Genomic DNA, 13,962 nt, shown 5'->3' with positions numbered 1-13,962 from the left:
TCAGAGTTTTCCCTCTGCATCTCTTGTTTAGCTGGTTCTGACTTGTGTCATTTATAATAGAATAGTAACCATAATGTAGCACTTGCCTCATTTCTTTGGGTCACTTAGGCAAATTCTTAAACCTAAGGGGGTAGTGGAAACCCCCAATGTATAGTCAGTTGTCCAGAAGTGTGGATGGTGTAAGAACCCAAGTTAATGGTGAGAGAAGTCTTGTGAAGGACTGTGCCCCTAACCTGTGAAATCAGTACGATTCTGGATAGTTAGTACTGGAATTGCATTGCAGGGGATCAGAAAAATTATTTGAAGATATAATAGCCCCAGATTTTCTATATTTGTTAAAAACTATAAGCTCAAACCCAAGATAATCAAGAAACCCAAAGCACAAGAAACCCAAAGCACAAGAAACGCAAAGAAAACTATACCAAGTCACATCACAATAAAGTAGTTCAAAACCTAATAAAGGGAACATTTAAATAGCAGCCAGAGAAAATAGTCACATTTCATAAAGTGGAACAAAGGTGAAGATGAAAGTAGATTTCATGTTGGAAACAGTCCAAGTCAGAAACATTGGAGCAACATCTTTAAAGTACTCAAAGAAATAGCTATCAACTTAGAGCATCATACCCAGTGAAAATATCTTTCAAAAATGGAAGTGAGTTAAAGAATTTTTTGGGCATAGCAAAGCTGAAAGAATTCATCACCATCAGAAATGCAGCATAAGAAATGTATTTGGGTTGGGGGGGAGGTTGTTCAGTCAGGGAAGAAAATAATGTCAGATGGAAATACGAATTTACATAAAGGAAAGAAAATCTCCAGAAATGGTAACTAAATGGATAAATGTATATGATTTCTTATTATTCAGATCTCTTTAAAAGATAACGATTTAAACAAAACTACCAGTGTTTTGTGGCGATTATAACATATGCCTAAGTACAATTTGACAATAGCTTAAAGTCCAGGAGAAGAAAAATGGAAGTATACAATTGTGTGGTTCACATATTATCCATGAAGTGGTATAATACCACTTGAAAATAGATTGTAGTAAGTTAAAGATGTACCTCTACTCTTTGACACAACCACTGAAATAACAGTTATAGCTAAAAACCCCAAAAAATTTTAAATAAAATATAAGTTATAAATAATAGTGAACTCAAAAGGGGGCAGGAAAGAAAGGGGGAAAGGGAACAAAGAATGAATGAGACAGCGGCACCTGGGTGGCTCAGTTGTTAAGCGTCTGCCTTCGGCTCAGGTCATGCTCCCAGAGTCCTGGGATTGAGCCCCACATCAGGCTCCCTGCTCAGCAGGGAGTCTTCTGCTCCTTCTGCCCCTCCCCCTGCTTGTGTTCCCTCTCTCTCTGTCAAATAAATAAATAAAATATTTTTTTAAAAAAAGAATGGATGGGACAAACAAGATGATAGGCCTAAACTTAACCATATCAATATCAATAACACATTAAATGTAAGTGATGTGAATACTCTCAAAAGGCAAAGATTAGACAAAAAAGTAAGACCCAAGTATATGTTCCCTGAAAGAAATGTGCTTTAATTATAAAGACACAAATAGATTAGAAGTAAAAGAAGAAAAAGAGATATAGTATGCTAACACTAATCAAAAGAAAGCTCTTACAAATAAATGGAAAGACGTACTGTGTTCATGGATTGAAAGACTTAACATTGTTAAATGCCCATTCAACCCAGAATAGTCTGTATAGATCAGTTCAAGTTCTATCAAAATCCAAATGGTCCCCTTCCTCCATCTCCTGGCAACGCTATTCTATTCTCTGCTTCTGTGCATCTGTTTTGGATACCTCATGTAAGTTAAATCATGAAGGTGTTGTTCAATGGATATAGTTTTAGTTATGAAAGGGAAATAAATTCTAGACATCTGTTGTACAACATAGTGCATAAAGTTAACAGTGCTATATTGTGCAGCTTAAAATTTGTCAGGAGGATAGATCTCATGTTAAGTATTCTACCAAAACAAACAAACAGACAAAAGAAAAAAAAAGTACAAAGAAACTTGGAGGTGGTGAATATGTTATTACCTTAAATGTGGTAATGTTTTCTTGGGTATACACATATGTCCAAACTCTTCAACCTGTATATATTAAATATGTACAATTTTTGTGTATTGCTTATTCCCCAGTAAAGTTTAAAAATACCAATGGCATTTTTTGCATAAATATAAAAAACAATTCTAAAATTCATATGGAATTTTAAACGAAGTATACAATTGTGCGGTTCACATATTATCCATGAAGTGGTATAATACCACTTCAATACTGGAATAGCCAAAACAACCCTGAGAAAGGAAAACAAAGCTGGAAGCTTCACACATCCTAACTTCAAAATATATTACAAAGCTACAAATTCTTGCATGTATACTCAGATGATTTGCATCCATTCCCAACACAGTAGGGAAAGGATGATCTCTTCAATAAATGGTATTGGGATAATTGGATATCCACATGTAAAAGAGAGGAGTTAGATTCTTATCTCACACCAGGTACAAAAATGAATTCAAAAGGGTTTAAAGACCTAAACCTAAGACCCGAAACTATAAAACTCCTAGAAGAAAACAGAGAGGAAAACCTTCATGACCCTTGGGTTTGGCAATGGATATGACCAAAAAAGCATAGGCAGCAAAAGAAAAACTATACAAATGGGACTACATCAAACTTTAAAACTTCTGGACAGCAAAGGGAAGAGTATAGTAAAAGGCAGTCTATAGGATGGGAAAAAAAATACTTGCAAACATATCTGATAATGTGTTAATATCTAGAATATATAAAGAACTCTTACAACTCAATAAGAGCAGCAGTAAAAATAACCAGATATTTAAATGGGCAGGGACTTGAAAAGACATTTCTCCAAAGAAGTTGAAATGTCTAACAAGCATATGAAGAGATGTTCAACATCAGTTAAAAAAAATAATAAACAGGGGAATGCAAATCAAATCACAGTAAAATATCACCTCACACCTGTTAGAATGTTTAAAAAAAAAAAAGCATTGGTGAGGATATGGAGAAATTGGAACATTTATGCACAGATGGTGGGATGGTGAAAGGGTATAACTTCTATTGAAAATAGTATGGAAGTTCCTCAAAAATTTTTAAAATAGAGCTACCATATGACCTAACAGTACCACTGTGGGGTATATACCTAAAAGAATGGAAAACCATCTCAAAGAGCTGTTTGTATTCCTTGTTCATTGAGCATTATTCACAATAGCCAAGAATTAAAAGCAACCTAAATGTCCATCAGTAGATGGATGGATAAAGAGAATGTGGTATATACATATAATGGAATATTATTCTGCCTTTAAAACAAAAGGAAATTCTGTTATATTCAACAGCATGGATAAAATTTGAGAACATTATGCTAAGAGAAATAAGCCAGTCACAAAAAGACCGTTACTGTACTATCGCACTTATATGGGGTATCTGAAGTAGTCAAACTCCTAGAAAAAAGAAAAGTAGTTGCCAGAGGCTGGGAGAGAGTGTGTGGGAAGTTGTTGTTTGGTGGGTATGGAGTTTTGATCATTTGGGATTGGGGTGGGAGGGATCTGTTGTACAACAATGTACAAGTTGTTGACAATATTGTACTATATACTCAAAATTGTTGGATGAATTTTATGTTATATGGCATTTTTTTCTGCAAAAAGAAAAGCTGGATGGCTATATTAATACAGACAGAGTAGTTTTTAAAGCACATAGTATTGCTAGGTAAAGATAAACGGATCAGTTCAAGAATGTAACAATTCATGAAGAATGTAACAAAAATGATAAAGAGATCAATTCATCAAGAATATAACAACTTGTAAAGAATATAACAACATGGGGCACCTGGATGGCTCAGTCATTGAGCGTCTGCCTTCAGGTTGGGTCATGATGCCAGAGTCCAAGAATCAGCTCCACATCAAGTTCCTGCTCTGCGGGCAGCCTGCTTCTCCCTCTCTCATTCTCCCTGCTTGTGTTCCCCCTCTCGCTGTCTGTCTGTCAAATAAGTAAATAAAATCTTAAAAAAATATATAACAACATGACAATTCTAAATGTTTATGTGCCGTATAACAGACTTTCAAAATGCATGAAGCAAAATCTGATAGAACTTCATGGGTACATTCACAATTATAATTGTAGATTTCCATGTGCTGTTCTCAGTAATGAACAAGCTGAAGAAAAATCAATAAAGATATAGAACACTTAAACAGCACTATCAACCAACTTGACCTAATTGACATTTATACTACACTTTACCAAACAACAGTAGAATACACATTCCTTTAACATGTACACAGAATATTTACCAAGATAGACCATTTTCTGGTCTATCTCCATAAAAATCTCCGTAAAAATTCAAAATTCAGCTCATAAAGTATTTCTTTTATTTTAATGGAATTAAATTAGAAATAATAAAAGATCTCCAGAAAATTTCTAAATATTTGATAACTAAATAACACTTTTAAATAACCCATGAGTCAGAGAAGAAATGAAAAGGAAACAAATATCTTGAACTGAATGAAAATGAAAACACAGCATGCCAAAGTTCATGAGATGCTGCTAAAGCTGTGTTTAGTAAGTGAGCTTAGAAAGTTTACAAATAACATGACCAGTATATAAAAATCAATTTTCTTCCTACATACTAGCAACAAACAATTAGATTGAAATTTTCTGCATCAATTGAGAGGACCATGTGGTTCTTCTCTCTTTTCTTATTAATTTGTTCTATCACATTGATTGATTTGTGAATGTTGAACCATCCTTGTAGCCCAGGAATGAATCCCACCTGGTCATGGTGGATAATCTTTTTAATGTGCTGTTGGATCCTGTTTGCTAGGATCTTGTTGAGAATCTTAGCATCCATATTCATCAGTGATATTGGTCTGAAATTCTCCTTTTGGGTAGGGTCTTTGCCTGGTTTGGCAATCAGGGTAATGCTGGCTTCAAAGAAAGAGTCTGGAAGTTTTCCTTCTGCTTCAATTTTTTGAAACAGCTTCAGGAGAATAGGTGTTATTTCTTCTTTGAAAGTTTGGTAGAATTCCCCAGGGAATCCATCAGGTCCTGGGCTCTTGTTTTTTGGGAGGTTTTTGATCACTGCTTCAATCTCGTTACTAGATATCAGTCTATTTAGGTTGTCGATTTCTTCCTGGTTCAATTTTGGGAGTTTATAGTTTTCCAGGAATGCATCCATTTCATCTAGGTTGCTTAGCTTATTGGCATATAACTGTTGACAAAATCCAGCATCCGTTCCTGATTAAAACACTTCAAAGTATAGGGATAGAGGGAACATTCCTGAACTTCATCAAATCTATCTATGAAAAACCCACAGCAAATATCATCCTCAATGGGAAAAAGCTTGCAGCCTTCCCGTTGAGATCAGGAACACGACAAGGATGCCCACTCTCACCACTCTTGTTCAACATAGTATTAGAAGTCCTAGCAACAGCAATCAGACAAAGAGAAATAAAAGGTATCCAAATTGGCAATGAAGAAGTCAAACTCTCTCTCTTCGCAGATGACATGATTCTTTATATGGAAAACCCAAAAGACTCCACCCCCAAACTACCAGAACTCATACAGCAATTCAGTAACATGGCAGGATACAAAGTCAATGTACAGAAATCAGTGGCTTTCTTATACACTAACAATGAAAATACAGAAAGGGAAATTAGAGAATCGATTCCATTTACTATAGCACCAAGAACCATAAGATACCTGGGAATAAACCTAACCAAAGAGGTAAAGGATCTGTACTCGAGGAACTACAGAACACTCATGAAAGAAATTGAAGAAGACACAAAAAGATGGAAGACCATTCCATGCTCTTGGATCGAAAGAATAAACATTGTTAAAATGTCTATACTGCCTAGAGCAATCTATACTTTTAATGCCATTCCAATCAAAATTCCACCGGTATTCTTCAAAGAGCTGGAGCAAATAATCCTAAAATTTGTATGGAACCAGAAGAGACCCTGAATCGCTAAGGAAATGTTGAAAAACAAAAATAAAACTGGGGGCATCACGTTACCTGATTTCAAGCTTTACTACAAAGCTGTGATCACCAAGACAGCATGGTACTGGCATAAAAACAGACACATAGACCAGTGGAACAGAGTAGAGAGCCCAGATATGGACCCTCAACTCTATGGTCAGTTAATCTTCGACAAAACAGGAAAAAATATACAGTGGAAAAAAGACAGTCTCTTCAATAAATGGTGCTGGGAAAACTGGGAAGCTATGTGTAGAAGAATGAAACTCGACCATTCTCTTACACCGTACCCAAAGATAAACTCAAAATGGATAAAAGACCTCAACATGAGATAGGAATCCATCAGAATCCTAGAGGAGAACATAGGCAGTAATCTCTTCGATATCAGCCACAGCAACTTCTTTTAAGATATGTCTCCAAAGGCAAAGGAAACAAAAGCCAAAATAAACTTTTGGGACTTCCTCAAAATCAAAAGCTTCTGCACAGCAAAGGAAACAGTCAACAAAACAAAGAGGCAACCCACGGAATGGGAGAAGATATTTGCAAATGATAGTACAAACAAAAGATTGATATCCAGGATCTATAAAGAACTCCTCAAACTCAACACACACAAAACAGATAATCATATCAAAAAATGGGCAGAAGATATGAACAGACACTTCTCCAATGAAGACATACAAATGGCTATCAGACACATGAAAAAATGTTCATCATCACTAGCCATCAGGGAGATTCAAATTAAAACCACATTGAGATACCACCTTACACCAGTTAGAATGGCCAAAATTAGCAAGACAGGAAACAACATGTGTTGGAGGGGATGTGGAGAAAGGGGAACCCTCTTACACTGTTGGTGGAAATGCAAGTTGGTGCAGCCACTTTGGAGAACAGTGTGGAGATTCCTTAAGAAATTAAAAATAGAGCTTCCCTATGTCCCTGCAATTGCACTACTGGGTATTTACCCAAAGATACAGATGTAGTGAAAAGAAGGGCCACCCATACCCCAATGTTTATAGCAGCAATGGCACGGTTGCCAAACTGTGGAAAGAACCAAGATGCCCTTCAACGGACGAATGCATAAGGAAGATGTGGTCCATATACACTATGGAGTATTATGCCTCCATCAGAAAGGATGAATACCCAACTTTTGTAGCAACATGGATGGGACTGGAAGAGATTATGCTGAGTGAAATAAGTCAAGCAGAGAGAGTCAATTATCATATGGTTTCACTTATTTGTGGAACATAACAAATAGCATGGAGGACATGGGGAGTTAGAAGGGAGTTAGGGAAAATTGGAAGGGGAGGTGAACCATGAGATACTATGGACTCTGAAAAACAATCTGAAGTGTTTGAAGAGGTCAGGGGGTGGGAGGTTGGGGGAACCAGGTGGTGGGTATTAGGGAGGGCACGGATTGCATGGAGCACTGGGTGTGGTACAAAAACAATGAATACTGTTATGTTGAAAATAAATTTTAAAAAATTTTTTTAAAAAAGGAAGAAATTGAAATTTTAAAAATACCATTTATAGGGGCACCTGAGTGGCTCAATGGGTTAAGCCTCTGCCTTCAGTTCAGGTCATGATCTCAGGGTCCTGGGATTGAGCCCCATATTGGGCTCCCTGCTCGGCTGGGAGCCTGCTCCCCCGCCCCCGCCTGCTGCTCTGCCTACTTGTGATCTCTGTCAAATAAATAAATAAAATCTGTTAAAAAAATACTATTTATAATACCACCTCAAAATATTAAATACTTAGAGATGAATCTGACAAAAGATGTGCAATACCTGCACACAAAATAGAGCAAAACATTGATGAGAGAACTTAAAATAAGATTTATATAAATGGAGGCGGTGCCTGGGTGGCTCAGTCAGCTAAGCGGCTGCCTTCAGCTTGGGTCCCGATCCCCGGGTTCTGGGATTGAGCCCCGCATCGGGCTCCCTGATCAGCGGAGAGCCTGCTTCTCCCTCTCCCTCTGCCTGCTGCTCTGCCTACTTGTGCTCTCTCTCCATCTCTCTAATAAATAAATAAAATCTTAAAAAAGATTTATATAAATGGAGAGAGAGGTCTTCTTTATGGGTACGAGAACTCAGTATTGCTAAGATGTCAATTCTGCATTAGCTTTGACTCTTAGAACCATAGTAATGTGTAAATACTCTCCCCCTAAGAAATAAGTAATGGATTAAAATCAACCTGGACCTGTGGGAAAGAAACTCAGAATAAAATAATAAACAGTAACAAATTAATTGAACTGTATTCTAACCACATTAAGGAGAATAAAGGAAGGACAGGAGAGACCTAACCTGAGTAACCTTGGAAAGCAGTATTTTAAATGGATACTGTAAGACCAGAGACAAAAAAACTATACACTAATACTGTACTCTGTTTAGTAAATTTGTTTCTCAATGGAATATAGGTTGGCAATTCTGTTAACATTACAAAGGAATGGGAGAAGTTTAGACTGAACCTTGTGGTATAGTATTAGAATCCATTCTCTATATGGTTACATAGTTTTTAGTATATATAGATAAATATGGAAGTAGAAATAAAAGTTTATATGCTTGGATTAGTACAGAGGAGTTCATCCTACCCTTGTATGCAGTTTCAGTTATTCATGGTCAACTGCAATCTAGAAGCAGATGGTCCTCCTCTTGACCTAACATTAGAAGGTCAGTAGTTGCCTAAGGCTACATCACAGTGCCTACTCCACTCACATCCCTTCATCTCATCATGTAAACATTTATCATCCCATATCATCACAAGAAGTAAAAGGGTGGGGGCACCTGGATGGCTCAGTGGGTTAACGCCTCTGCCTTCTGCTCAGGTCATGATCCCAGAGTCCTTGAATCTAGCCCTGCATCGGGCTCTTTGCTCAGCAGGGAACCTGCTTCCCACTCTCTGTCTGCCTGCCTCTCTGCCTACTTGTGATCTCTCTCTCTCTGTCAAATAAATAAAATCTTTAAAAAAAAAAAAGTAAAAGGGTGAGTACAGTTCAGTAAGATATTTTGAAAGAGAGATCACGTTCACATAACTTTTAATACAGTATATTGTTATAATTGTTCTATTTTAATTTTGTTAAGCTCTTACTGTGCCTAATTTATAAATTAAACCTTATCATATGTATAGGAAAATATATATATATATATATGTTTTAGAACTATTTGCAATTTCAGGCATCCATGGGGAATCTTGGAACATATCTCCTGCAGATAAGGAGGGACTGCTGTACATACATGTATTCCTAGTTCTTCCTGCTAGGAGGGCCAAGAGCAATGACATCCTAATGGTAATGAGCACACCTAGCACCCAGATTTCTAAATGGTTTTTAAGTACCATTTCCAGTAAAGGAACCAGGGCTATTTGGGGGGGAAAAAGCAGATTCCAGGGCTGGAACAAGGAAAATGTCAGATGATACCATCTTGTGATACCAGAAACTATAAAAGTGCTCACAAAAGGTTAGGGTATGTCAAGAGGATACAGGGGCCAACCTGATAAGATTTCCAATGGCCAGAGTAAGATCAATTTGAGCTACAAAATAAATAATGATAGTGTTGGATTCTAACCTTTAGAATAAAATAAATACCCATGAGCCTATACTGATACAAATTAAACATATAAATATGTGGGAGAAGAGGAATCACTCTTCCTTACAGAAGAATTCCAGTTATTAAATGTATAGAAAATGAGGGAAATACAAAATCGCTATTAGATAAGCACCACAGGAGCGCCTGGGTGGCTCAGTGGGTTAAAGCCTCTGCTTTTGGTTCGGATCATGATCCCAGGGTCCTGGGATCGAGCCCCACATCGGCCTCTGTGCTCGGCGGGGAGTCTGCTTCCACCCCACCCCACCTGCCTCTCTGCCTGCTTGTGATCTCTGTCAAATAAATAAATAAAATCTTTAAAAAAAAAGATAAGCACCACAGTATGAATATTACAATCAAGTTCCACAGATGGCTGCTAAAATTGGGGCATCTGGGTGACTCAGTCAGTTAAGCATCTGCCTTCAGTTCAGGTCATGCTCCCAGAGTCCTGGGATTGAGCCCTGCACCAAGCTCCCTGCTAAGTAGGGAGTCTTCTTCTCGCTGCTTGTGCTACCTCTCTCTCTCCCTCTCTCTCTCAAGTAAATAAGATCTTTTTTAAAAAGTGACTGCTGGGGACGCCTGGGTGGCTCAGTTGGTTGGACGACTGCCTTCGGCTCAGGTCATGACCCCGGAGTCCCGGGATCGAGTCCCGCATCGGGCTCCCAGCTCCACGGGGAGTCTGCTTCTCTCTCTGACCTTCTCCTCGCTCATGCTCTCTCTCACTGTGTCTCTCTCAAATAAATAAATAAAATATTAAAAAAAAAAAAAAAAGTGACTGCTGAAATCTGTGGGCAAAAATTTGCAGAGAAACAGAATTTTGGCAGTCTTAAAGTATATCCCCCCACAATATTTATTAATTATTAAGGAAGAATAATAACTGTATGGTGAAGAACCCAGAAGTTGCCATTTCAGCCAAGTGTGATCAGACTTAACTCTACAAGATATAAGATATACCGACATCACATAGTCTTGTATGACTGTAAAGCGCATAATACCACTTATGTGGTATAACTGCCGAAAATGTATAATCTTAATCTAATAATGAGGAAACATCAGGCAAAACCATGTTGAAAAGGTCTACAGAATAACTGACTAGAACAAATTAAGAGTGTCAGAATCATGAGGGGTGCCTGGGTGACTCAGTTGGTTATCCATCTGACTCTTGATTTCAGGGTCGTGAGATCAAGTCTTGCATCAGGCTCTATGCTGAGCATGAAGCCTGCTTAGGTCTCTCTCTCTCTCTCTCTCTCCCCATTTATGCTCTCTCTCTCTCTCAAAAAAAAAAGTGTATTTTAGGATTATGAAGTACAAGACTGAGGAATGTCAAAGATTGGGTGAAACCAATGAGGCACAAGAGCTAAATGCATCAACAAAAGGCAACCTATAGAATGGGTGAAGATATTTGCAAATGACTTATCAGATAAAGGGCAGGTATCCAAAACGTATAAAGAACTTAGTAGTCTCAACACCCAAAAAAACAAAAAATCCAGTCAAGAAATGTGCAGAAGACATAAATAGACATTTCTCCAAAGAAGACATACAAATGGCTAACAGACACATGAAAAAATGCCCAACATCACTCCTCCTAAGAGAAATACAAATCAAAACCACAATGAGGAACCACCTCATACTGGTCAAATGGTTAAAACTTACAACTCACTAAACAACAGATGTTGGTGGGGATGTGGAGAAAGGGGAACCCTCTTACACTGTTGGTGGGAATGCAATTTGGTACCACCACTCTGGAAAATAGTATGGAGGATCCTTAAAAAGTTAAAAATAGAACTACCCTATGACCCAGCAATTGCACTACTAAGTATCCATCCAAAGGATACAAAAATACTGATTCAAAGGGGGCACATGCACCCCAATGTTTATACCGGCAATGTCCACAGTAGTCAAAATAGAGCCCAGATGTCCATCGACCGGTGAATGGATAAAGAAGAAATGGTCTATATATACATGATGAAATACTACTCAGCCATCAAAAAGAATGAAATCTTGCCATTTGCAATGACATGGATGGAACTAGAGGGTATTGTGCTAAGCAAAATAAGTCAGATAAAGACAGGTACCATATGATTTCACTCACACGTGGAATTTAAGAACCAAAACAGATGAACATAGGGGAAGGGAAATTAAAATAGGATAAAAACAGGGAGGCAAATCATAAGAGACTCTTTAACCAGAGGAAACAAACAGGGTTGCTCAAGGGAGGGAGGATGGGAGGTAACTGGGTGATTGTCATTAAGGAAAACACTTGTAATGAGCGCTAGGTGTTATATACAACTGATGAATCACTAAATTCTGCCCCTGAAACTAATAATACACTATATGTTAACTAAATTTAAGTTAAAACAATTTTTAAAAAAGAACTAAATGTGGTGTAGAATCCTGGAACAGAAAAAAACACTAAGAGAAAAGCAGGTAACATTTGAATGATGTCTGTAGGTTTACTATTGTGTCAGTGTTTACTTCCTGGTTTTGATCATTGTACTATGGTTTGTAAGTTGTTACCATTATGGGAGAAGGGCATAGAAAATCTCTAATATTTTTGTAACTTTCCCATAAGTCTAAAATTATTTCCAAATAAAAGGTTAAATAGTAGGTCCATTTGTTTGAGACTACATTGGTAGATATGGACAGCTAACTGTTCTGAAGAATCAAAGGAAAGAGGTATAACTGATGTCTGCCCATTTACAACTAACCAATTAATAGCTTATATCCATGTTGCCATTGCTGTTGCCTCTGGTTATTAAATTAACAGTAATTATTTCCAGTAGTTTCTCTAGGCTCATTCAAAGTGCTTTAAAAATCTAATTAGAGGAGCCCCTGGGTTGCTCACTGGGTTGAGCCTCTGCCTTCAGCTCCAGTAATGATCTCAAGGTCCTGGGATCAAGCCCCGGGTCAGGCTTTCTGCTCAGCGGGGAGCCTGCTTACCCGGCTACCTCGCTGGCTCTCTGCCTGCCTCTCTGCCTACTTGTGATCTCTCTCTGTCAAATAAATAAATAAAATCTTTTTTAAAAATCTAATTAGAAAATAAAAATGGTATTTCAGGGTTTTAATATTCTAATAGTCTTCCATGAGAATAAAATAGCAGATTTTAAAATAAAAATAAAATCCTAAATTGAAAATAGATTTGTCCACACAGTTATTTTGAAGGACATTAGCTGACTCCCACAATTTAACAGGTTTCAAACTTAGCTACATGGCTATTTTTTTCCCTCAGAAACTTCCCGTATCTCTAGGTTAAGAAAGAATCATTGTAGTTGGCTTATATCTTACCATCTTTTCTGTATAAATTTCTCTTAACAACCCCTACCCCAGAATCTGTAGGGTGAGTTTTCCTGACATGCCTTGACATGTTAAAATTACTATACATACCCCTAAGACATATGATTCACAAATCACCAAATAATAGCTAAATTAAAATTTTTATGCTTTATTAAAGTATGCTAGCATATCAAAAGCACACCTTAGTATGCTTGTAATAAAATTTTAATGTAATAAAGTGTTAAATTTTATTTTTTTTATTTTTATTTTTTTAAGATTTTATTTATTTATTTATTTGTCAGACGGAGATCACAAATAGGCAGAGAAGCAGGCAGAGAGAGAGGAGGAAGAAGCAGTCTCCCTGCTGAGCAGAGAGCCCAATGTGGGGCTCGATCCCCGGACCCCGGGACCACTTTAACGAAGTGTTAAATTTTAAATGCACTGTTCAGTATTCTATAAAGAGCAGGTTTGCTCAACTGGCTACTTATTCTACAGGAAGGGAAAATTCTGTTCAAGTGTTAGTTTTTTTATTTTGCTCTTTGGTATGCTTGTTTATTTAGTTTTGGTTTTAATCTTCTTCAGGATGTTGTGGATACACACCCTGGCCTCACGTTCCTGAAAGATGCTCCAGAATTCCACTCCCGCTATATCACCACGGTAAGCTGAGTCTTCTTTTTTCTTAATAGAGATCTATAAGTCTCCTTTGTCCAGGCTTTCAGATATCTATGCAAAAGGTAACCTGAGCTATAATGATTATTTTGAGTGGGAGGAAGGTACAGTAAAATTGAATTAGTTATTTGTATCTACTTTCCTTCTTATTATGTACCAGTGTATACAGAATTAGAGTAATATATTCATTCTGTCTGGTCTTATGAGGTACAGTCTTTGCTTTGTTATTAATATTGATACCCAGTTGATATTGAGCATTTACAAACAGCCTTTCCCAGAAAAAGATGTGTCTTTCTCAGAAAATGATGTGTCTCAAATTTAGAACTAGAAATGGTAATGAGAAATAGCTTATATATAATCAGAAAAAAAAGAATTTATCATAGCATAATCACACTCTCCCATTTTGTGAGGTGCTCCTGGCCTCCTTTGACCAGTCACAGTCAAGGCATGAAGTCAGA

General features: G+C 37.3%; 1 protein-coding gene across 3 annotated transcripts in view; it reads left to right on the top strand.

Moving 5' to 3' along the window:
* Positions 1-13,962, top strand: part of PPP2R3A (protein phosphatase 2 regulatory subunit B''alpha) — a 213,593-nt gene that overhangs the window by 122,026 nt on the left and 77,605 nt on the right. For all 3 annotated transcript variants that reach the window (XM_032869638.1, XM_032869639.1, XM_032869641.1), the window contains one exon: positions 13,418-13,492. In XM_032869638.1, coding sequence (XP_032725529.1) covers positions 13,418-13,492 — 75 coding nt within the window. The remainder of the gene's footprint in view (positions 1-13,417; positions 13,493-13,962) is intronic.

The sequence above is a fragment of the Lontra canadensis genome, unplaced genomic scaffold (genome assembly GCF_010015895.1).
Source record: "Lontra canadensis isolate GAN:19392208 unplaced genomic scaffold, GSC_riverotter_1.0 scaffold38, whole genome shotgun sequence".
Taxonomy (NCBI): domain Eukaryota; kingdom Metazoa; phylum Chordata; class Mammalia; order Carnivora; family Mustelidae; genus Lontra; species Lontra canadensis.
Note: the sequence above shows the minus strand (reverse complement) of the source record. Positions and strands in the feature narration are given on the sequence as shown.